The 25,448-nt window shown below is 36.9% G+C and overlaps 2 protein-coding genes across 3 annotated transcripts in view; both read left to right on the forward strand.

Annotated features, from left to right (window-relative positions):
* Positions 1-3,571, forward strand: part of rbm5 (RNA binding motif protein 5) — an 11,803-nt gene extending 8,232 nt beyond the window's left edge. The window contains exons 17-25 of the mRNA XM_005724515.1: positions 265-356; positions 494-679; positions 790-930; positions 1,021-1,104; positions 1,246-1,431; positions 1,521-1,595; positions 1,724-1,824; positions 1,940-2,069; positions 2,162-3,571. Coding sequence (XP_005724572.1) covers positions 265-356; positions 494-679; positions 790-930; positions 1,021-1,104; positions 1,246-1,431; positions 1,521-1,595; positions 1,724-1,824; positions 1,940-2,069; positions 2,162-2,287 — 1,121 coding nt within the window. The 3' untranslated portion in view covers positions 2,288-3,571. The remainder of the gene's footprint in view (positions 1-264; positions 357-493; positions 680-789; positions 931-1,020; positions 1,105-1,245; positions 1,432-1,520; positions 1,596-1,723; positions 1,825-1,939; positions 2,070-2,161) is intronic.
* A 3,291-nt stretch (positions 3,572-6,862) lies between these two features.
* The window catches only part of slc38a3b (solute carrier family 38 member 3b), a 27,526-nt gene continuing 8,940 nt past the window's right edge, over positions 6,863-25,448 (forward strand). Inside the window, exons 1-8 of one of the 2 annotated variants that reach the window (XM_005724516.1) lie at positions 6,863-7,199; positions 17,248-17,413; positions 17,765-17,785; positions 17,948-18,029; positions 18,150-18,265; positions 20,475-20,548; positions 21,083-21,175; positions 23,015-23,096. In XM_005724516.1, coding sequence (XP_005724573.1) covers positions 17,310-17,413; positions 17,765-17,785; positions 17,948-18,029; positions 18,150-18,265; positions 20,475-20,548; positions 21,083-21,175; positions 23,015-23,096 — 572 coding nt within the window. In that variant the 5' untranslated portion in view covers positions 6,863-7,199; positions 17,248-17,309. The remainder of the gene's footprint in view (positions 7,200-17,247; positions 17,414-17,764; positions 17,786-17,947; positions 18,030-18,149; positions 18,266-20,474; positions 20,549-21,082; positions 21,176-23,014; positions 23,097-25,448) is intronic. The other variant, XM_005724517.1, reaches the window with a different exon arrangement.

The following is a 25,448-nucleotide window of genomic DNA, read 5'->3' on the forward strand; positions in this document are numbered from 1 at the left end:
AAGTGTACCTCTGGTGCAAATTACTGACCTCTGTCATCATTTTAAGTGGGGGAACTTGCACAATCGGTGGCTGACTAAATACTTTTTTGCCCCACTGTACATAATTGCTAATGCTTAATTCTTTAAAGCTTTTCATTTTATTAATTGTGTGTTAGTTAACAGTTAAATCTGGAATGCGTCTTTATTTCTATCCCTGTCTTTTCTAATTTGCCAAGAAAGATTTTTACCACCATTGTTAATGCTGTTGTGTTTGCTAATTCACAGCTGTTCCTGATACATCCACCTATCAATATGATGAGTCTTCTGGCTACTATTACGATCCTCAGACTGGCCTCTACTATGACCCAAATACACAGGTAAGTAGTGCACATCCACCTTGTGTGAGTTGCATGTTTTTCTGTCTGATCTGTGCATTTATAATGTGTAATTGATCTGTCTTTTTTTTTTTTTTTTTTTTTTTTTTTAACATGCAAATTGCCGTTTCTACTTTCAGTATTACTACAATTCTCAGACGCAGCAGTTTCTTTACTGGGACAGTGAGAAGCAGACATACGTACCTGCCAGCACAGGCACTGGACAAAATGATGGCAAAACAGGTGGTTCTGCAGCAACAGGCACCAAAGAACCGAAAGAGGGCAAGGAGAAAAAAGAGAAGCCCAAAAGCAAGACAGCTCAGCAGGTGTGTTCAAAGTCCTGCATTAACATTTTTATTATGCCTGAAACAACTTTCACACATTTTCAGTTCACTCGTTTCTTTGTGCACTTTACTATATTTTAAAAATCCTACAGATTGCTAAGGACATGGAACGGTGGGCTAAAAGTCTCAACAAGCAAAAGGAAAACTTCAGAAGTAGCTTTCAGCCTATTAGTCAAGAAGAAAGAAAGGAGGCAGCAGCTGCTGATGCTGGATACACATTGTTTGAAAAGAAGGTATCTCATTAGGCTTCGATACGTAACCAAGTTCTGGGACTGCATGTGTAAAGCTTCTATGTCTTTAATGGTTCCACTTCCCTTTTCCAGCAGGTAAGTCTAGACAGACTCATCCCAGAGATGCTAAGGGCCCCTGAAGAAGAGCCATCAACCACCTCAGTCACCTCTTCAAAGGTGAGTATTTTCTGCATCTCTCATTTTAGTTGGCTATACTTCTGTATGAAGATGATAATGTCAGATTTTGCATGAATTTAAAAATCTGTTACCCTTAGTAATAAGCTAATATTTATGTATGGTTATCCTTGGTGTGGTTAGTGTGGCCTTGTGGCTGCCTACAGTGGAGACAGTGACCCTGAGGAGGGAGGAGCAGAACCTGATGGTGGTGATATAAGCCAGGACAAGCTGACAGACTGGAAAAAATTAGCATGCTTACTGTGTAGGAGACAGTTTCCCAATAAAGAGAGTCTAATCCGACATCAGCAACTCTCAGACCTTCACAAGGTAACAGTACATGTGTCATCTTCAGAACTAACAATGAAAATTTTCCAAAAAAAGGGAGAGAGCTCATTATTCCGTTGGTCTCGTCATAGAAAAACCTGGAAGTTCTTCGCAGATCCAAAATGAGTGAAGCAGAGCTGGAAGAGCTGGAGAGAAAAGAGACTGAGGTGCAGCTCAATATAGAATCGCCCACTTACTTCTGAGTCATTCTTTTGTTTTTCAATGTGGATGCATTTAAACATTGTTTTTGTACATTATACCGTGTTTATTTGTTTCTTTTTCTATATTTCTATAGATGAAATATAGGGACAGGGCAGCCGAGAGAAGAGAAAAATATGGCATCCCTGAACCGCCTGTGCCTAAAAAGAAGAAATTTAACCAACCAGCGCCAGCAATGTAAGTCATTTTTGTTTATTTTACTGATTTGTGTGAAATGTCGTTCCTCTAGTGATTTCAGTCTATTTTATCATTAAACTTGGCTTTATTTGATATTCTGCTCTTTTATGTACAGTAACTATGAACAGCCCACTAAAGATGGCCTCAACAGTGACAATATTGGGAACAAGATGTTGCAGGCAATGGGCTGGAAGGAGGGGAAAGGTCTTGGCCGCAACCAGCAGGGCATCACAGCACCAATTGAGGTATTTGTAACAGTTGTGGTGTAATAGTTCATCAGACTCAGTAACTATATACAGCTCTAGAAAGTACTCAACTCTGTGGACTTCCTCCTCAGGCTCAGTTAAGAACAAAGGGAGCTGGACTCGGCACTAAAGGAACCAACTACACCCTCTCTCCTTCAGACACCTACAAAGATGCAGTCCGCAAAGCCATGTTTGCTCGCTTCACTGAGCTGGAATGAGTCATTAGTCTGAAGCAAAAGTGACTTCTTGAAATGGCCTGCCAACAATCTGCTTCTTTTTGGTGTGGAGCTCCACTGTGTCTGCGTCACGAGAAGCTAAAGAGACGTTCCTAACGGTATCAGTCCAGTCTGTGATCCATAAAAACTATACCTCTTACTCTAAACCAGTCAATGAAGAAAAAATCTGTTGTAGGAATAATGACATAGTTAATATAATTTATAAATTGTACATATGCACAGTGAATTTACATTGCTGGTTTTCAGATTTCTTTTATAGTCATTCAATGTTATGACAACTTTTTCTTTAAGTCTGAGCATGTTTAAATGATTGTACAGTTTATACAAAATCTGGATTATTTGTACAGAAATAAACGTGTGGCGTTATTTTTCTCTGGTCTTCATTATGTTTGATAACATACGGCAGCTTTTCTTAATGTAAATTCTGAGTGTTTTCAGCAGTTAAATTCAGAAATATTGCGGTGAGATCTATATGTGCACCGCTAATTCCAGAATCTCACTGCTAATAAAATCAGCTGAATATGCAGTGGGAGCACTTGGCTGTAGAGAAGGCACATTTTCACGTGTAGAGAAAAACCTTAGATGACAAAAGCTGCTCTTTTGTCTGATTTTTGGTGCTAAATTAAGCATTGCAATCTGAGCAGTGGCTTCCTGTGAAACTTAAAGCTGTTCTCTGTAGTTCGGAATTGTGGAAATAGCAGTAACCAGCCTGTGACAGCAAAAATCTGAAATTACATTTTTCCTTCTTTTGTAGAGGGTTTTTTTTTTTTTTTTTTTTTTTTAAAACTTATTCCAAATCATTATTTTGTCAGGGGAAAAATATTGATGTGACAATTCAACCACATGAATTAAATGCAATCGTATTTGCGCACAAACTGATACTGATACAATACCACCTTACTCTGGATATACCCATGGTTCCCTAAAAATGCCACAATGCTTTGTGTTATTTCAGTGTTTCATAATCCTTGATATACCTGGGAAGCTTCATTTTTTTTTTTTTTTTTCTCATTTGAAGAATTTTTCCTGGTTGTCAAAACTGAAATTCAGTGTTCCTTTTTGTTTGGACAATATGAAATAAAATTCTCCAAGTCAAATATAGTAAAATAAAAAATCCTTTTTCAGTCTGTCTTGACGCAGGTGCAGGTGCTGTCTCTACTGGCTGTTCTTTTGACACACTTATTGTCCCTTTTTAATTGTTTATTATATAGTAAATCCATTGTAGTCTTTCTGTATGTTACATGTAAATAAAACTTTGACAAAACACTTTATTGATTTTTATTATCAAATTGTTTTTTATAAACAGTTGATTGTCAGTTGTAATTCCACCTGATCCACTGAACGTCCTGTGTCATTGTTCATTACTTCGTATTGGAGAGTTGACATATTATTAGATGGTTAAGAGACCACTTTAGCCTCTGAAAAACAATAATTTGTGATTGCCAGGTTTTTGATGGATGACCACTGCTGCACTGTGGTGATATTTTGTACGCAGGCAAAAGAAGTCCAAGGTCAAAACCTTGAAAGTTGCATTTTGTGGTTTATTTATCCAGTTTGGCAAGGAATAAACAAAGATAGAAAATTGCCCTGCAGTTCTTTCTGGCTGATTTACAAAGGCAAACAACAAAAACAAAACACAAAATTATGCAGTCATTAACCTGCAAATAAACCTTGTAAATAACCGAAAAATATAAAGTAAACCAAGAACAAATTTAAAAATAAAAAAAGAATAAATTACTCCAACGCATCTTAAAACAGAAAAAAAACCTTGAAAGTGATATTAATTCTTCACATAAAGAGTTGGTCATGTGGATGCTAGCAGTTTGTATGAAACACGATATATCTCTCAGATTGTTTCATGACTCTCATCATCTTTCATCCTTTGATGTTTTCACTAGGAAGAAATGTCCTGAACCTCAAACTCACTTCTTTTAGACACATATATTATAAGAAAGAGTACAAATTGATTACATATCTCACCTTTGTTCTGTGCTGTGTAAAGTGTTTCACCACTTCCTAAAGCCACGCCTAGAAAACCAGCTGGGAAATAGTAGAAGAAATCAAGCGCAGGACGTACGTCAGCAAGAATGTAGTGTTGTTTTCTTTAGCTCCTCTTATGTAATACCATTATGTTCCAGTCACAGAGCTTGTAGTCTCTTTTTTACATTTTTGATGACACTTTTAAAACAAACAACCAGCACATGATTTTTTTAATGAACTGAAAACTGAGCAGACTTGAAAAAATTGTAGAAATTGAGTGGAGATGTGTACTTTGCATGTTTTTGTATTGGCATTTAAAGACTTTTTAAGAGATGCCTATCTCTGTGGGACAATAATTATAGAAATACGTGAGAGACACAAAGTGCTGCTTTTCTCTTTGTCTTTTTAGTCAACTACTGCAAGTTGTTTAGCTAAAAATGTTCCAGCTGATCAGTCTGTTGAAATGTTTTGTACTTTTCATGTAAACATTACTTTAAGCAGATTATCTGAAGTAAGCATCAAATCAAGACATGCCACCTTTCCTCTCCTAAGCACAACCACAATGAATGAGTGATCTGTTAGCCAGCTTGTGCTAAAAAAAAAAAAGGTATTGTCTAATGAAGTTGTATGTGAAAAAGCTTGGCAGTGATTCTCTTGGCAAAGAGAATCATCGCTAAATCTGCAGCATTACTTCCGTGCCTTGAACTACTGCTTTGCTCCATATTTAGCACGTCTAGTGTGATGGATGAAGGCAACTGTTTTCAGGAAAAGGCTCTAAAAGCTCACTAAGCACCAAACTGCAATGTTAGCACCTATCTGCTGAACAAATGTGAAGCGTTTTGAACCAAAATAGCTATGAGCACATAGCAAATAAGAAGAAAAAGCCAAGCTAAAATCTCTCTGATTCAACTCTACATATGGTTAAGCAGTAAGACAAATATGACAAATAGATCATGTGATCCCACTTGTTAAAAGATGAAAACTTGGCATCACTCAAAAATATGCATCTTACACCATTGATGATCTCAGACTGGGTTATTGTTTCAGTCACTCCAATACATGCTCAGTCCTCTTGAAAAGTCAGGGGAAATGTGTGTATAAATATCACCATCTGTTATTGTTGTGTTCTGAGGCTCCTCTGAGCTGTTCTGCATTTAACATTTACTTACTGTTTGAGCCAAATTTGACCTCTTTTGAGATGTGATTATAGTAAAAAAAAAAAAAAAAGTACCCTGTATAATATCCATATAGATGGTAGATCCTGTCTTTTTTTATTTGTTTTATTTATTTATATTTATTTTTTAGGGGAATGGCTTTGTTACTTTGTTATGGTGATGTTTTTATGAGAACAGCAGTGAGGAGTAATGATAGTAATGGTTATATGGTTGTCTAGTAAATCCCAGCATTTTTAGAACGTTATCGCCATTTCACTTTCTAAAATATATTTGAACCCTTACAGCTGTTGTGTTTTCATGTCTTGAACAAAGCAGAAATAAGGTTTCCCTGCTCTCTGAAACACCCATTAAGAATTAATCATCTATTTGTTGGCTTTTTATACATTCTAAACAGATCTGTAGTTCAGATTTTGATATTATAAAGAACTTATTGGCTTTGGTCAAAACTCACCAGGACCCTACAGTGAAGGCAAAGACATGTGTAAGGGTTAAGGATGTGTTTATGGAGATGTGAATGAGCATTAATCTGTTAATTAGCGTCTCTAAATCTTCCTTCAATCAGCATGACCTCTAGAGGACGCTAAAGTGACATTTAATTTAAGTTGTCTTTTGCTTAAAATAATTTAATGTCGTGGCAACAGTGTAAAACTACATGATTCATTTCTGCAGTATAACAATACATTTATGATATACTTGTAAGCTATGTAATAGCCAGTTATTTGATCCAATCTGGGTTGCAACTCTTGCTTCACACTAGGCTTGTTTATTTTATGTTTTAATATTTTATCTACAACTACACTATTTTTGTCTTTCATTGGTTTCCTCTTATGGTCTATTCTACTGAATTCTGATAATTGTCTGTATTTGTGCAGCTGCTGGCTGGTGATATTTCAGGATAAGATATCTTAAACTTTAATAACTCATACCTGCACCAAAGCCACATCTCAAATCAATTTATTGATTTAGATTAAGAAAAATAAATACATAAAAGAAAGTGTGATCCATTGTTAAATACTTGTCTGAGTGCCAGAAGCAAACAAGTGACCTCCTCACCTTTGCAATTTTTTTGTGAGCGAGCAGAGGAAACCACTGGATCCAACACAAGACACACAATTTAAGAAAAATAATGTACTAATACAGCTTTTCAGTGCAGGAACCACGGTATGCGGAATATAGGGAGACAAAGATGAACGCGCGTATTTGGCACTGTCGGGTTTTTAAAAGCTTTCAGACAATTACGACACGTATGTGAAACTTAGCAGGACGTCTCCTCTATTATCAGACAGATCTAAAGAGCCGTGCAGTTAAGTTCTTCATTCCGAAGACTTGAGTAATCACTGCCTGCTGAAAGTCCGATTTTTTTTTTCTCATATTCGCTCACAGACTCACTCACAGAACCAAGTGGCTGAACACTACATCGAGCAACGCGGCTAAATACCCGGCGGGGGCGGCGGGGGTTGCAAAGGAGGCGGACCTACCACGACCCCCACAGTTGAAGCTTCAAATGGTTTTACACTGCAGACCATCTCTCAAAGAACAGTTTGTGGCCACTGGTTTGGAAAGAGACGGTACAAATGTGCGTAAAAACCCACGAATACAGATAGACAGATAGATGGGCAACTCTCACCTTCCCTGAGGAAAAGAAAGACACGCGAAACGCACGAAAGGAGAGCGAGGTCATCAGATTGTTCCCACTTACCAGCGGAATTATCGTGGAAGCTTCGTGATACGAGCTTTTGGTAAGACATCACAATCCTGTCTTTTTTTATTTGTTTTATTTATTTATATTTATTTTTTAGGGGAATGGCTTTGTTACTTGTTGTGACTGACATATTTCCAGGTTTTTCTGCCTTCACTGAGAGGTGGACACTTGTAAAATAATACTTTAAACCTTTATTGCAATCTTTTGATTTTCATTCAACCACGCAGGAATATAGTAACCTAAGGGGAAAGCAATGAAGAAGACATAAAGGAAATTGTAGCTTCACTCTTTGGATATATAGGCTATAGCTTTGTTTCCTAAAAGGGGGTGATCAATGAAGAAAGAATAGCTCGGTCCCTCTGGAGTGAGCGCCAAGAGCAGATGTCACGACTATGCGTTTCATCCAGGGCAACAAACTGGTGCTCATCCATTGTTGTTGTGAATCTTTCTTAAATATAAACCGATGCGCCTGAAAGTTACTGTAGCGCAGTTGCAACAGGTAAATCCAAGCTGGACGAATGCCTACGTGAGCAGTATGTGACACAGAAACGGGTTTGATCGCTTATATGATTCCTATTTTCAGCTAATTTTTTTCACAGGAAGGTGTAAAACTTTGACATGTTGTGACCCCAGTGTCCCAGTATTCTTACAGGTTGTAGAACAGGCTACTTCCCTGCGGTTTAGGCTGTAGCACATGCAGGCACATGGTATGGAGTAGCTAAGCCCTTTCCTTTTCCTCCTCTTAGCGAAACCATATCCGACGGAAACTAAAAATTTTTCCGACTTAGTTCACCACAAGGTGACAAACATCTAACAACGGCAAGAGTGGATCAGTAGCTATAAACACCAGAAGGAACTAAGAGCAGCCCTTTAAAGCACTTTAAAGTCTGCCTTTGTTACTGTGGGCTGAAGATTAAGCATGATTACATTATTACATTTCATATGTTGTGTCACTGAGGTTTTTGTGAACTAAATATTCGCTGCTTTTCTGTTTTCTTAAGCTGAATGTGTCTTGATTTGTATCAGGCTACTTCTGCTGTATTGTTACTTGATTTATTTATTTGTGGTCATTTTAATTTAGATAATGCTGTGAAATGGATTTTTATCCCATTCTAAGTATAAACTAGGCTTATGTGTTGACCAATAAAGAGGCTACATTTCAGTTAAATAAATAAATAAATTGTAACAGGTAATAAATACATTTAAAACGAGCCATTTTCAGCTGAAGATGCCTAAAATAAACTGGTTTCAGCTACTTGACTGTGAGCATTTGTTTTGTGAGAAACTGAAAACCAAATGATAGTACAACAAGATGATGGGTGGAAGATTAGTGAGAGTGACACTTTTTTTTTTTTTTTTAATTTTTGAATACAGTGTGCATTCTAGCTCTGAGTATATAATTAAGAATTTACAGTGGCTGTTTATGTTGAAAAGTTGCTTAACTGTAAAGTGTTGTTCAGCAATAATAACAATACTTACAGTAAAACTGTTTGGGCCAGGTGGTTTCATGAAGCTGCAGTTTTGTTTTGCTTTGTTTTGAAATCAGCATAACAGCTTGTGTTAATGTAGGATAAAACTTAACAAGTGGGCTGCAGGCGGCTGGCTTAGATTTTCCTTTTGCTGGAAATGTGTGGAAATGTGGTAGGTGGGGAAATGGTGAATGTTTTTCTGCAATGGCTGTCAAGATCTTTCGACCCCAAGCTGCTTAAATGCATGTGTTGACTAGATGTGTTCGACTGTGACATATTGGGGGGGAAAAAAAATTGGTTTCCAGGTAGTGTGAGAGAGGGTGTATGTGTTTGACTTTGGTCCCTATCGAAACCCCAGTGTGGGGTTTTGTCCTGGGGTCATTATAGTGCAGAATGAGCAGATAAGCCTTGTGTAATGAACAAAGTGACTAGGAGTTTGAGCAGGAACCTGACAGGTGCACAGTGCGTGGAAGTCAGTGTTTTATCCATGTGGGATGCAGCCAGCTGTACTCATGTGTCACATTAAAGAGACCTGTGAAATGTTGTATTTAAGTCAGTCTAACTGTCATGTGTCAGGTTATTATTATCTTTGTCATGGGTCTCATAATCTTTGTGGGTTGAACCAGACTTCATCATGCGCCAGTGTCTATTTATATTGAAGTCATTAGAAAGTCATAGTCGTTTGTTGATATTGTTTATATTGTGTGGCAAAAATACATTTTGTTCAGCATTTTATGAGAGAGTTAAGATTGAAAAGAGAGCTCTAATTCTGTTCAGAGTGGATTTTTTAAGCTTTTATCCCCCAAGTTTGTTCCCTGTGGATGAATATGCACTGACATGTTAATATATGATGACTGAAATATTCCACAATGAGCCATAGATTTTGTATTTATATTTGTACTTGTCCTAAAGAATTTCCTTGGCTATTTAGTCTAATGTTTTGTAACCCCAAGAAATTCCCTGAACGACAATTAATAATAATAAAATGTTAGATAGCAGCTGTTCAAATTTCAGCTCATTATTTCGATTTCTAACTCATAGCATCATGCATCATTTTTGGCTGCAGCAGACATGTTTTCCAAGGAGTGCTGAGTGAAATCTACTCAACACCATACATCAGATAGAGTTAGACATGAAAGAGTAAGATATTTCCCTCAGTAGAGACAATAACTGGACTTCAAATGAACAATAATGATAAATTCTGGATCTGATGGACAAAATTATTGCTCTGTGTGTACTGACCCATATGGGAAAGATTATAGAAAACACTAAGGTTTCCCATTCCCTCGGTAAATGTTTAGGTTTTATCCCAAAAGCCTGACATTACAATTTACTCATTAAAGTGGTCACTTTGATAGGTTTTCCTCATACAACATTATTGCTGCATTCATCCTTCTTTCTCAAAACAGTGTTTCATGGAAAAATGTGAAAAGGGACACTTAATGGTTCAAATCATAATATGAGACATAAAAGCCCTCAGAGACAATGTAATAAAAACATACAACATAAAACATTTTTATTTTTTTCCCCCATGTCGTAACAAGGAATCAAAATATCCGTAGGCCTTTAAGCCAGGGTACCTGCTATAATGCTTCCACTGCAATCACTTTATTCTCGCATTGATGTCACATTTAATCATTTTGTATTTTTTAACTGTTCAAATAAAACAACACCCTGCCCTGTCAGTAATTCACCCGTTAAAAATGAAAAATGCAACATTCTTGTGATGCAGTGTAAAAGCTGCCTGAAACACATGCACAGAGTATAATTGCTCAGTACTTCCCGCTGCAAACTCCTGGTTACCAAACTGTGCTTCAGAAAAATGTCCTGCAGTTTATCAAGTAATCATAATTAATGAGAGTTAACTATTTGCTTAAATAACTTACCAAACTGTTTTGGCTAAAAATTAAATCAAACAGTCCCTTTAAAAAAAGCTGGTTGTAGTTACTTCTTACTTCCTTTTGATAACTGTAGGACATATGCTTTTAATATTAAAAGAAATATAGCTGGTTTATTATTATTGCACTGCACTGATTTTTCACTTTACTCATGTATGGCACAGATATATATGGTTAATTCTTGTTATTCAGAAGATCTTCTTTGTAACACTGTAGATTACAAAAAAAATAGTGTTTGTTAATAAACACTTAATTACAGCTGATAAATATATGTAATCTCTTATTCTCAAGGTACAAAGTCATGCTACTAATCTTGGCCTGTCTTGTTAGATAGTTGAAGTTGAGAGGTCATTTATAGAAAGCATTACAGTGGCTTTATTAACACTAAAGCCTCCTTAACTGCTTTAGTGCTAATAAAGCATAATAACTGCATAATTTGCACAATGTAAAATACATCTATGTATTTGCTGGGTTTCAACACGATACAAAATTTTGTTTGTTTTTTTAAACTATTTTTTTTACTACAAATGGGCAAAATCAGTTCAAAACCATGGTAGCAACAAATGTAAAACTCTTCTCAAAGGATCAAGACATTACTGATAACTCAAGCTGTCTTTGAACCATCCTGGTTAAACTAATTTGAAGTATCTTTTACTGTCTTCTTTCCATGGTGACTTCGTTCTGTGCTATCAAGCCTGAAACCCGGTGCTGTTCTCTATAACTGCATATGTGCGCTTGTCTGTTGTATTTTATTTCTTTGTGTTTTTGTCATGAACCTATGTACGATTGAGTGTTTTTATCTTCTGTGTTAAACACAGTGACTATATAATGATTGTATAATAAAATGTGAATCATAAATAAAATGTCCTACTGTTTTTTAAATTTTTGCTTTATTATTGTCTATAACATTTTACATCTAGCATTAATTATAAAGATTGTAGACAGGAGAATCTGGGAAAAACTTGCATAAATAATCATAAATAATAGCTTTTATATCTACTCGGACCTGTACAGGTGCTTCTACTGACTTCCTTTGGAACAATTCGGGATGTATCAATTAGGCTTAAAATAAAATCTGACATTTTATGGTTCCCTAGATCCTAAAGTGTCAGCCTCTGGGATGTGTAACTCACAACTTCACCTACCATCAGGGTGCACCTGAACACCCGTACTGATGAAATATGGGGAGGTTTGTTGGGCTGTTTGCTATTGCTCTACAAATCATCCTTTATCGGACAACTGAGCCTAATGTTTTCAACTAAATCTTTGTACAAACACAGACTGTATTGTCTGCTTGCACAACTGCACATTGAATTTCGTCCTTGTGTGCTTTCTAGTGGTGGTGCTTCATTTTATGACCCTTTAAATGATTTAGGCAGCTTTTATGTGATGACTAAGAAAAATAAGCCAAGATTATTTTATTGAAATTATAGAGGGTTCAACCTTAGAGATGGAAGACAGTTGTACCAAAGCATCAAGTTGCTTAAATAAATGTCTATCGTGTTTATTTTTTACTTTATTTATGCAGTTCAGCAAAAAGGCAATTTCAGAACTACTTGGGGGTAGTTAAAGCTAAAAACAGAAATGTTTTATAGTTAACAGCACTCCCTTTTTTTTTTCCTGCAACTATTTTCTTTTTATGTAGTCTTTAAGGTCCCTGTCTGTTTGATTTAACATACATTTGACGTTATACATTTGTATAATATATAATTTATACAATTCATTTCTAAATTAAACACCTCAGTTTTCCTTCAAAATGAATGGTTAGAATACTTTCAGTATACTTTCTAGTCATGCCTGTTTAAAGTAAAATAAATCATCTGTTCTTTTGAACTGTTTAAAACGTTCGTGTTAATATGAAGGTTTTAGTTGTTGAGAAACCTATCATGATAAATGGAAAGAATATGTAATTCAAGTTCTGGCTGTAATGCAAGACATGAGCATGTGGTCCCCTGTCCCCTGGAAGCACGTGGATTAGGATGAGCTGGTGCTGCCAGGCGCTCTTGGCTGAACCTCGTGCCACATGCGTCTTTCTCATCTACATGTGCTTGCCTGCTCCCCACTGTCCCGTGTTTGTCGCGTGCATGCCCTGCTTTATGTCCTAGTGTCACAGGAATAGATGCTCTGGTTTTAATGATAAGAAAAAAATATATAAATAGCTCCTCTTACTTGAACTTTTAACCTTGAATTGTCAAAAAAGAGAGAAAGAAATCAGCTAATCTTTAACCCTCCCACTTGTTCAAACATTTCAAATGTCAGATAAATATAGTAGCTCAAAATGAGACTTTTCAGTTTTTGTCACTTCGTTGCTGAAAACAAAACTCATTTGGAATCTATGTAAAGTCCAAGAGTTATTGAAATTATGTTAAAGCAAGTTTTAAATTGATACCTTTTTAGAACCAGCCCGCATTTCAACAGGTTTTAGAGCTAAATTTCCACGTAGGCGGGGTAATTTCTTTGGAAAGAAAATGACCAAATTCACAGGTCGAATGGTTTTAGGAGTGAACGTCACAAATTTTCACGGGACACAAATATATACGCTTAAAAAACTCAGGCTTCTGGATCAGTGACAAGCTCTGCTCTTTAAAATGATCTTATATGTGTTAGTATAAAGAAATAATTTGGCTTTAGTTTACTTTTGTGTTTTATGGGAACATTTAAGTGGAAATCACTGGCAAATATTTTCTGTATTTGTCAAAGTTCTATACTGAGATGTGTCCCAGCTGTAGCAGCTGTGACATTTTCCTAATATCTCCTACAATTTTCAGAAACTTTTTCATGTGTCTATTAACTTTTTGTACTCTGAAAAAAGATTCTGAATGTAGAAAAATATGTGGAGCTGGTTTGACTTGTGATATTTCTTTGAAAACAACTTTTTTAAAATTTAAATTTGATATGTATTTGCTAAGATATGCTGCAAAGTGCCTCATATCTATCATATCTCCTTTTCACAATAATAAAGAATTCTCTGGTTTAGCAAAGCCACACTTCTGATAAAATTTGTATACAAATCTGTTTTTAACATTTGAGCCAAATTTTATAAACTTTGTGGTAATTTGAGTCCTTTTACTTCTGTAACTAGTAATTATGTGGTACTATGTTGTCTTTTCAGTCCATAGTTTGGTAAATCCATTAGGATGTACGGTGCCATCTATAAAAGTCATGCTCCTGTCCCCCCACCTCTGTACTTCAGTGTTGAGACAATATGGTAGTCCTGGCGAGCTTTGTGCCAAACATCCTGATGCCAAATATATTTATGTTGGTCAAGATCACGAGGAGCTCATTGAACAATGATTATCCAGTCATCAAATATATGTTGATGTTCTATAGCTAAATTGAATCTTGCAGTTTTGTGCTGAATAGCAAACAAGCGTCAGACGCCATCCGCTGAGACTGACACTGTGCAATGTCCTTAACATTGTCCACACTGTCACAGAAACACTGACTTCCATTGATAATCCCTGTGCCAAGTCTGAAGCGCTTTCCCTTCTCATATTCACCTCTGCTGTCTGTGGTGTGATCTTAGTAGGACTACCATTGCGGCTCTGATTAGTGTTATGAATCAATTTCTATTCCCAATTTCCCAAGACTTTTTATTTCCCAATTTGTCCTGCAACTGTGTTTTCACATAGTTTTAGTTGGCCACCTCTGCTCTTGTAGCCTTTTTAAAGTTTCATCAGACTTTTTATTTCCCCTGGCAGCTCTTTCCATACTTTTGAATAAAGAAATAAATGAGGAAGTTTAAATGTTCATGGGTTATTTTATAAGAGTGTTCTCAGTTGCACTCAGTTTTGTTTCAGTGATCATGCACACACGTGCACACGTGCACACTCACTTTGTTGCATGTGTTTCTACAGTAGGACCTTTATTTTCATTCCCTCTAAATGAGGTTTTTTAGTGGTCATAAGAGGAAATTGTGTACTTGTAACTTTAGAAATAATGCAATAATTTAGAGAGAATACAGCCTTGAATAATTTGACATTTAATTGAATAACCTTAACCATAATACTTTTTTATGGTTGTGGTTAGATTATGCTTTTCTTGCATTAACAGTTTTATCATTTTTTGATGAACCAAACTGAGATTTTTCTTATTTTTCATGGTACTCTATGCAGTACAGAAGAGGATTAGGGCCACTGGAAAAACAATCTGAGAAAAAAGTCAGAATTCTGAAAAAAAAAACAAAAATCCGAACTTTTTTTCAAAAATCAAGAAAAAAAAAAAAAAAAAAGACGTGCCCACTTTTTTCCCCCAGTGTCCCTAATCCTCTTCCGTAATGCAGCCCTGTGAAACACAGAGTAGTCTATGTTTCAGTAGATCCACCTTTAGCACCGATAACTCAAAGTAATCTTTTTCCGTTTGACTTTATCAGTCTCTTCCATTATTGAGGAGGAATTTTGGCCCACTCTTCCTCTTAATAACACTGCTTCAGTTCATTTACATTTGTAACCATTCATTTATGGGCAGAGTTGTTCAGGTCTCACAGCAGCATTTCAATCAGGTTGAGGTCTGGACTTTGACTGTGTCATTGCAACATCTTGATTCTTTTCTTTTTTTAGCCATTCTGCTGTAGATTTGCTGCTGTGCTTGGGATCATTATCCAGTTGTATGACCAAGTTGGGGCCAAGATTTTGCTGTAGGACAGATGGCCTCACATTTAGAGTACTGGCATACGGACAGCAAGGTGCCCACGACCTGTGGCAAACAGCAAGCCCAAATGATCTTGACAACTGTGTTTGACAGCTGATATGTTGCATTGTTGCATTTTGTTCTCACCATGCATGGTGCTGTGCATTATGGTCAAGACATATATGTTGAGTTTTAGATATATAGAAGACTACAACAGAACAGTCACTGCTGTATTTAGGTATAAACATGATAAAGTCACGAGACAAAACAATAGGCTCTTGTTGTGTTTACTGTAAATTCAGTGATCCCATGCTTTGTGGTTGTTCATGAACAAACATAATGACTGTAGTTTCACTCACCGTGAGAGGCTCAACATTTTGAGCTCTACATGTTTACGTTTCTAAGTTTGATTTATTTTTGCTTGTTTGCGATTGCTTTTCGTGTGATGGCCAACACTAATCATAAATTGTATCACAAAGTGTATTTCAATTTGAAAATAGCATTCACACAACATTTTCTCCTCTGAATTTACCTCACTGGAAATAATTGCTGTCAAAGGCCAGTGTTGCAACAGGAAGTGTTTACATCAGGGGTTTTTAGGCTAGGGGATTGAGGCTACGTTAAGGGACGTGGTATCATTGAGCAAATACTGACTCACCAGATAACATGGTGCAAGGTATCAGTAATGTTAGGTATTTTTTCTTTTTAATTTAAAATCCAGATTTAGATCTTCTTCTTTTTTTAATTGATGAAAGGTATTCATAAATTTGAAGAGCTCAGTACCCGATTGTATTGTGAAGCAGCACGCAGTGTCCTCTCAAGTGTCTTTCCTAGCTTCAGTGGCATTGTATCAATGACACTCTTTAATTGTACACTATGAATAGCCACAGCAGTGATCTTCTGGCAGAGAGGACACTGTGAACACAATTGAGCTGATCTACCCTGGTCACAGCGGAAACTACTAACAACACACCATTGTCTGTCTAAGTTCTCACTGAAGTATAGAAGAGTATTTATTTCTGTTAAAAAGTCCGAGGCAAATTTTAAAGAGCCATTAATTACAGGCTTGCTAATGATAAATGACAAATACTCTGACATTCTCTTCTGACTGTAACTGTGAATACAGCATCCCCCACACTGATGCTACTGTTAAACTATATAATTATAGTAGCCTCATAATAGCTGCTTTGGAAAGCGCTTTCTCTGTTATTTGAAGCATTTTGTTGTGAGTGATCTGGCATCTCGTTTAATCATACTCATGTTTATATTCATCATCAAGGCCACAGTGTCATTGTGTGGGGATGTCAGCAGTAGCACTAAAAATCGAGGGATCTGGAATATAAAAGACAAGAGCAAATACGGTAATAAAAAAAAAGTACTCTGACTGTGGACTTTGCCTTAGTGATCCTGACTTGTTTGCTTTGCTCCATTCTGAAGTTCTGGAAAGCAGAACATGCATCGTCATATTTCATCCTCACATTTCATTATTTGCAGTTCAGTGTATGGACTGCAGAAACTTCTGAAAAAGAACAAATGAGGTCAGATCCTGTTGTCAGGCGTGTTGAACGTCACTCTGTTGACTCTGACTCATTCCTGTGCTGTACAGATGTATTCTGGATAGAAAAATTTGATAACGTCATGAACACAACATTTTGTTCCAATTTCTAAAAAAGAAAATTAGGCAAAAACAAATGACTTGTTTGTGGCTTGTAAAGTTTAGCTTTCAGTGACGTGGCACAGACAAAGGCAGCCCCACAGCATATCTCTAGGCCCTCTCTGAAAAGAAGGATTGTATATAAGGGTTTCTTCAGGTCCACCCTTTTCAAGTTTAACAAACTTGCAGAGATGTATATAAGGATATTTTTCACATGGACTAATCAAAAGTCTATGAACTTTTAGAGAAAGCTTGTGTTTCCACAAGCATTACAAAGTAGCTGATTGTCTACAACAGGCTGGCTGAAACCACATGTCTTGAGGGCCATTAAGCATGTTAAGTGTACATTGTCTTTATGAAATGGTTTATCCAAAACAAATAAGGCCTCTTGTCTGATATGTTATCTGACTCATGTTCTTTCCACCTCTGCCCTAGATATTCAAGTCACTCATAAGAACTGCTTTAATCGAACGCATACACCAAACAGAGCTTGAATTATGGAGCCTTCTCAATCAGAGATGAACATATTATCAAACGGGAAAAGTCGTGACCTCGGCGATGATGTGGGTGTGCCATTGAAAACAATGCTAGATGAGGATCAGTGAGTATTCTTTCCTTATGAATGGCTGCCTTTGTTTAATACAGCTTGAAGCAAGTATATTTTACGCTTTCCTTTTCGTCTTTCTCTAGTTATACTTGTGTGAAAGCCACAATCTCATAAATCCAATATTCTTTTAAATTCAAATGTCACTGCTAAAGCTAAAAGCAGATGTTTGATTTGTTTTTGCTTACTGTTGCCACTATGATAATTCTCCATTAACATTGAAAATGATAAACAAGATAACAGATGTGGTGAACCACATAAAGTATAACTTCATAAATAATATTCGCTTTTTTAAATGCATGTTTACCTTGTTTTTGTGCTCGCCTCAACTGGTGGATCCTTATACAGAAATGGCACTCAAACAGTCAGGTATGTTTGCAGAGATTTACGTCAAGGGTTTTCAGCTACATATTTGCTCATTACGTCACCTTTAAAGCACATGATTTGCTAGAGTCTGCAGACGATGTTTGCTCACTTTCTCAGTGGTGGATGGAAATGCCATCAATTAACACCTGCAAATCTGGCCTCTAGATATGAAGAGCCTGATGATGGACTGGAGAACGAGGAATTTTTGCCCAACGAAGGCGGAAAGAAACCCATACGTTTCACAGATGTAAGTGAGAAACCCAACAATTATAGCTATATAACATAGGTAACAACATTAGGTTTTATCTTAAATTGGCATTTAATGTATACTCTGTTTTTTATTTATTTGTTTATATTGCATTTACAGTTTGAAGGAAAGACGTCTTTTGGCATGTCGGTCTTCAACTTGGGCAATGCTATTATGGGTAGTGGAATCCTGGGTTTAGCTTATGCCATGGCCAACACTGGGATACTCCTTTTTTGGTGAGTAAATGAGTTTTAAAACAAATATTGTCTTAATTAAACATTCCTTTTGGAGGAGGATACTTGTTCACCTTTTATCATTAATTAGATTGATACAATCATTATTTCAAGCCTCGTACAATAGCTTTTACTGTATGGGGACAGTCTATTCTTGCACTGTCAAAAGAAAAGACTATATCTATCAGCATATAGAAAGATCTGTAGCAGGTAGTTTCAGTGCCTCCCTTATGGATGGATCTACATATTTTACACTGGATGTCTTTTCTGGCACAATTCTCCCATTAATACTCCCAAATGGGAGCAGACTGGCTTGTGACCTCTTGAGGCTGGTTTTGTAACCCCTACTGGTCTCAACACAGGGATCTTTTGTATATTAAGGAAATGTGTTAACCAGTACACTATGGAGCTAGCATATGGAAAACTATTTTGAGACTAATTCTTAGAACTATGTTCTCATGGCAGTGCCAAGAAACCAGTGAAGACCTCAGGAAATATCTTCACCTAGGAAAGGAATTCTCACATGGATGTAGGGAATCACAGAGATCTCGGTATAAGGAGTCATCCTAAGCGATGCTGTCTGGCCCCACATTTATATTGAACAAACAAATGTATGACAGCTTCCCACCTGTCAGCAAAAAACCCCCAAAAACAATTAGTCTTTTTCCAACAATTTTCTGACCTTAAGATTTGCTATTCTACTGATATGCAGTGATTAAATTGAAAGGAGGTAAACTAAGTTGTACTTCTCAAAGTAATCTGCTTTTTCAGTGCATTTATAAATAGTACTGATTTATTATATGTCTTAATGTCTTGCAACACATTATATGCCAAGATTGGTTCACTTTTATTTATTGCCTCTCTTAGGCCCCAAGCCTCCTTGCCACATAGGCCAATGAAAGGCCACAGCTCAGAATAACTGAACCTCCAGACCCCATAGAGGCATCCATACAGACAGCTGCTGTTAGACCATGACCCAGGTTTTCCTAGTCATATAGTTTATGTTTAAGTAGCTGCAAAGAAGTGAGACTGGAGCAGAAAATGGCCTCAGCGTCTGGTGAAAGCAGGAAGTCAGTTTAGTTTATACAGAGTAGCTCTTGTACTGAAGGAACCTATAGCCTTATGGAATCTTCCTATTAGTACTTGCATTAGAACTGTATAGTGTATGATTAGCACAAATATAATTAGAATGTAATATTACATCAAGCCAAATTTAACACATACAGAAAAAAAAGTAATAAATAAGTACAGCAAAATAAGTATGTTTATAGATGTCTGTATTATAACCACATTAATGCTAGAACAGGTGTTTCAGCCACTGAAACAGCTATCCAGACTGAAAAAATACTACTGAAAATACATGATACTGCAAGGTTTATAGATCTGGCTGGAATAAGTATTTTAAACAGTTGCAATTAAAGTTGATATAAACACTTCACATATAAAGGCTAATTTACATCATGAAAAGCTGACAGATGTAACACTGCCTGTGTAGCTGGATTTAAGAAATAAGTGCTTAATCCTTCGGGATTGCATTCTGATTCTGAAAGTTCAAGTTTTTAAAACATGTTTATTGCCATCTTGTGCCAGTAGAGAACGTGACATCATGTGGTAGGTTTTTTTGCGGTCAATAGACTTACATTAGTTTATGTTAGCTAACAAAACTAATAACTCAGGAGAAAATAAGGACATCCATCCACCCAGTCACTTCCGCCTATCCTTTCCAGGGTCGCGGGGGGTGCTGGAGCCTAAAATAAGAACAGTAAAATAAAATGAAATATAAAAAACATCAGTTTTTCACTTTTGTCCTGCCCTTGGCTATATCAATGAGTTTTATCTTAAAAGTGAGGATATGCTGTCCAGCTGTCACTCTCTGGCTCTAAAGCAGTAAGTGGTTCTTCATTGTTTGGTTAGCTGCACTCAAACTGGAAAATCCACCTGTTAGCCATAATGCTTGGATTTGTAAAGCACTTTATGAATGAGATTAGTATGGAGAGCGGGTTTGAGACAGGTGACAGGTGGTTTACCGAAATAAAAAACCTGGAGTCAGAAACGGATTTTTTCTTGTGTGGTCATATGTACTGTGCGGCACAATCAGCTGATGCAGTCAGTGCTAATTTATGACCACAAAATATCATGAATCAAAAAACAAATTTCAGGATAATAGTGGTATAGAAAATAACGAGTGTGTGACTTTTGTTTTTTGTCACAGGTTTCTTCTGACTGCGGTAGCAGCTCTGTCATCCTACTCTATTCATCTGCTGCTCAAATCCTCAGGCATTGTGGGTAAGCATTGTGTCATTTCTCAGTGTTTTGAAAAGAAATGGTACAATTACATGTTGTAAAGTTCTCACATCGAAAATCCCCTGGAGATTGCTATTGTGGTTGCCATTAGAAAAGGACAGCTTATAAAGTTAAAAAGATCAAAAACCGCTTAATGTCAAAGAGTGCTTGACTGAAAAAAAGGTTATGTGAAAAAAACTTTATCAACAAATAAAGTATTCATAATTTAAATGTATTTTTAAAAGTCAATTTTGTATAGAAGGATTTGATTTTCAGTCATCGCGACTTGTGTAATGCCCTGTCTCGTTAAATAAAGACATTTTGTTTTGTTTTTTTATTCTGTAATTTGAGGTTTCGCTGAGTTAAAATTGTCTAGGCAAATTTTAAAACTAGAAAAAAAGTCATGTCAGCGTACTCTCTATTTATCTAAGTTGTGCAGTCATTTGTCAACCCCTCTGAAAGCGTCTCGTTGTGTTCCTTGGACAGAGATCATAGCAAATATAACTACATTTGTGATTGTTTGTAATCTGCTTACAGGAATCCGAGCTTATGAACAGCTGGGGTACAGGGCCTTTGGCAATCTTGGAAAAATAGCTGCTGGCACAGCAATCACCCTGCAAAATATTGGAGGTGAGGAGACAGTGTAGGTTTGGAACATGTTCGCTCATGTGTTCTTCCACTGGCCTGAAGCTATAAACTGATTTCACTTCAATTCAATTCTGTTATATGCTTATTGCACCAAATCACTTCAAGGTGCCTTATACTGTACGGTAAAGACCCTATAACTATAGTCAAATAAGCCATTAGTATTACTTTGGCTTTTGGTCCTATTTATAAGTTTGGGATATGATAGAGTATTAACAATAAAGTAGCTGCTTATAAGTAGCTGTATTCCTTGTGATTTTGACATTAAAAAGATTTGCTCTTCTTACTGGGTTGTTGAGACAAACTAGGTCATACCTTCTTCCTCAAGCATGAACTACTCAACCCAGCTTCTTAAGAAAAAAGCCACAGTTTACCCTGTTGATTTCAGAATTATTAAAATCACTAAAGAAAGCTACTTTTTTTGCTGCTCCCTTGTCATAAGGGGTAGTGTGTGTAAATCACAACACCATTTTTGAAAAGAAAATAATCATAATCAGTCATCAGTATGAGTTATATATATTTTTTTAAATAAATTCTAACACAGATTTTAACCATTTCTAAGCAAAGAAGCAGCCACAGTTAATCTAGTCACTTGAGTTAGGCCTATAGCTTCTCAGGCTGGTTTAGATTGTACCTTTTAAAAAGAACATATTCAGAAATCAGTAAGTTTTTATGATCTCTGGCGTTCCACAATGCTCCATCATTGGTCCTTTGTTGTTAGAAAAAAAACCCATGTCTGCAGTTACTTGAAAATGGAGCTGCTTGATTACTAACAGACTCAAAAAGATAAAGCTGCTTTCCTTTCTTCACTAACGATTAGCTTTGGTACTGATTGTAAGATTACATTTGATGATTACATTTAAAGCATTTCATGGCCTACAACAACAAAAACATTTCATCAAGTGAAACTGAAGCAGTCAGTCCTGTGAGTGTCATCGGGCAACAGTGGCGTTTCCTAAGACCAGAGTCAAGACATGAAAATTATCTGTGAAAGTCACCTTAGATTATCACAGTCATTGATGTTTTTTTGGTTTGTTTTTTTCACTCTTTCTTTAAACTTGACTTTAAAAATGTTCTCAAATGCATTTTTCAGCTCTATCTTGTACTTAATTATTTATTGTAGGAGAGCTTGATTATATGTTTTAGTGTGATGTGATTTAATGTGATTTTAATGTGCCTCGCAAAACTTCTTAAGCTCTAAATTAGTCCATAATTGAGATAACCCCATACTGATTTCATAACTAGTTTGCTGCTGCTACGTGGTAAGATCTGGTACGATCTGTATCCAGATAACTGAAAAGGGGAAAATATGTTAATGCAAGCCGTAAACGCATAAGCATGTCACTGTGATCAGTCATACCACTCACTACCACTAACTTCACCTGCTCCTTCTAACCAAAACAGTTGCAGATATTACTCATAGGTATAACAATTGCACTGTAAAGAAGCTACATAGCATAATTGTCATTGGAAAACTGACCTTATTTTTCAACAAATACACATTTTTGCTTGAAAGGTAACAGAGTCTATCGTCCCAGCTCAGCAAAGTTATAATCTTAAACCTGTTTCAAAGCAATAAAGTTTTGGTGCCAACGATAAATACTGAAAGTAGTAAAAGTTAGTAAAACATCCAATTTCCCAAAAGTACAAAGGACGTGACCACAGTGTCCACAGTAGTAGCGACGGCTGTGTCACCTATGTAAACATGATGTGGTAAGTGTACTTGTGTCATGGTTTTTCTGATGTCTGTTTGGTTAGCGTGTGTACTTGCACTGTGGTTTACTTCACCACATGTTACATTTCCCCTGTCTTGTCTTGTTACAGCTATGTCCAGCTACCTTTACATTGTTAAATCCGAGTTACCGCTGGTCATCCAAGCTTTCCTGAAGGTTGAGCCCAACACCGAGTGAGTCTTGTCATTTATGTCCTTTTCAGTACATGAGCACATGAGTCTTGCCTGTTGTTGACCCAGACCTGAGACACTGTGTGCAGGGTCATGGGGCCTGGCCCAGTTTGCAGCATTTACTGAGTCAGTTGGTTTGGGGGTGTAATGAGAATGGGAGCCTGGAATTGGCTGAACAACAGGAAGGACATGATTGGGCATCTGATACTAAAGCACACAACATCAATCCTCACTACTGTCAGCTTGTAGAGGCAAGCACTGTCCACGTCAGAGTTATGCCAGAGAGACGGTCTGCATAAGGCCATGGAGGACTGAAGTAGATTCCAGCTGTCTGTTTAAATCTAAAAAAACCTTGTGCTCAAAATGGATTGCAGCTATAATACTTATGTGCTGCAGCCTAGACGGTCTGAGGGCAGATATTCAATAGCTCAAGATACTCAACAGAATACTTTATTCAGTTCAATTTAGTTTTATTTATATAATGCCAACTAGCAGGATTACACATGTCAGGGCATAATGTGCAGACCTTCTGAGTTAAATGGGCTTGACACAAGATTTTCATCTAAGCATGGGGCTTGTTCCAATTGTTGCTCGTTTGTGTATTTTAGTGGAATTTTCCTCTTGCTTGGATAGACTCCAGCCGCCCCATGACCTTGTATTCAATAAGCAGAAGGGAATGAATGATGCATGGACTCATAATTACATAATTGTTCAAGTCGTAGGTGCTTCAAATATTTAAAGTCATAAAAAAAGACCTTTGGTTGTAAGGGGTCTTGCAGCACATAGTGTGGCAATCCAGAATCCTGACCTCAACATTATTAAGTCTTAAGATTAAGATTAAAACCAACTGAGACAACCTAAACCAGGGGTAGGCAACCTTTCTGATGGTGAGTGCCATCTAAAATTTCCTCAGAAGTCAGTGTGCCATATGATTGCATTAGCAATAAATTTAATAACACTCTATATTAACAGCTACACAATATATAAAACCACTTTATAGAATGATATTAGTTTGCAGATGTTGGCAGCTATCAGCGAATAGTTATCAGCTGTTTTGAAACAAAAACTTTTTATCCATAACAAGAACTCCATAACAGCAAATGAACTGTACAACAGAAAATGCAAATGCTATTTATGGTCTCCTCACAACAATGATAACAAAAATAAACTAAGCCAATATGGCATGTCTGTTAATACAGAGACACACATGTTAGTGTGATCTCTGGCCTCCCACTCAGAGACAGAGACAGACTCAGAGACTCATGTGAGAGAAAATCTGCTCACACAGATATGTAGAGCCAAATACTTTCAATAAGGCCCCCGCAATGTTCTGAAGACAGTTAAACTTGTCAGGTAGTGTCCAGCAGGTGAAAATGCAAGCTCCATGAACACGCACAGCTGTGGATTCCAGCTGCTTCGATGTTGCATTAACTGGCATTAACTCAGCCAGCTAATGCGAGACAAATCTAGCTGCTCATTAAAGATTTCTGGTTTGATCAGAAAATAAAACATTGGTCCATACAACTGAAAGTCCCAAAAACGCATTGTGAATTCTGTCTCGAGTCTACGGATGCATCCGTGTATTTCCCTGGTGCTGATGCTGAGTGGAAAGCTCCTGAAGCTTCTGAAGTGTCGGAATGTGGAAAGGTAGCAACGTCCCTCTCACCGGTAGGCTAAGTTATTTTTAGCCAATTACAAGTTGAATCTGGTAGTTGGGGTTGTTAGCTAAGATACTATCATTAAGAAGTGGCACAACTAATGTATCTATGCGAGTTGATTTCCGATGTGCACCGTTGACGTGGCCATTTATTTTTTAATGCACCTTCTCAGATTAATTCACTGCGTGTCGTGCCCAGGGCTGGATCGGGACAAAAAAACAGGCATTTTGACTAAAGACCGGCCCACCAGGTATTAAAGCTATAAAGACTCTGAATGAAAGCAAACACTGTGGTGACAGTGATGTACAGTCTTGTTGGTATATGTATGATTTCTATACATTTTACATCAGATAAAAACTTTGGTTGTAAGCTTCAGATAATTATTTAGCCCGACATTTTAAAAGAGAATAAGAAAGTATTTCTTTGTGCCCCCCTTTCCCTGTTAATGCCCAACCTGGCCCTCCTGCCAAAACTTTGCCAGATCCATCCCTGCACAGTTACCAGCTGTCAGCTACATAAAAAAAAGAATCCTGGTGTTATTTGTCTCTCAGAAACAGTTCATAACTTCCCTTCAACTCATTCATGTCACCTAAAAGTTAAACCTGTTTCTCCATCACAGCTCTGATGATTCAGTAAGGACATCTCCTGGTTTCATCTTCATGTTTCCCTCTCATCACATAACCAAACCATATCATGA

Source organism: Pundamilia nyererei, unplaced genomic scaffold (genome assembly GCF_000239375.1).
Source record: "Pundamilia nyererei isolate P.nyererei 1_Seehausen unplaced genomic scaffold, PunNye1.0 scaffold00012, whole genome shotgun sequence".
In the NCBI taxonomy this organism is placed as follows: domain Eukaryota; kingdom Metazoa; phylum Chordata; class Actinopteri; order Cichliformes; family Cichlidae; genus Pundamilia; species Pundamilia nyererei.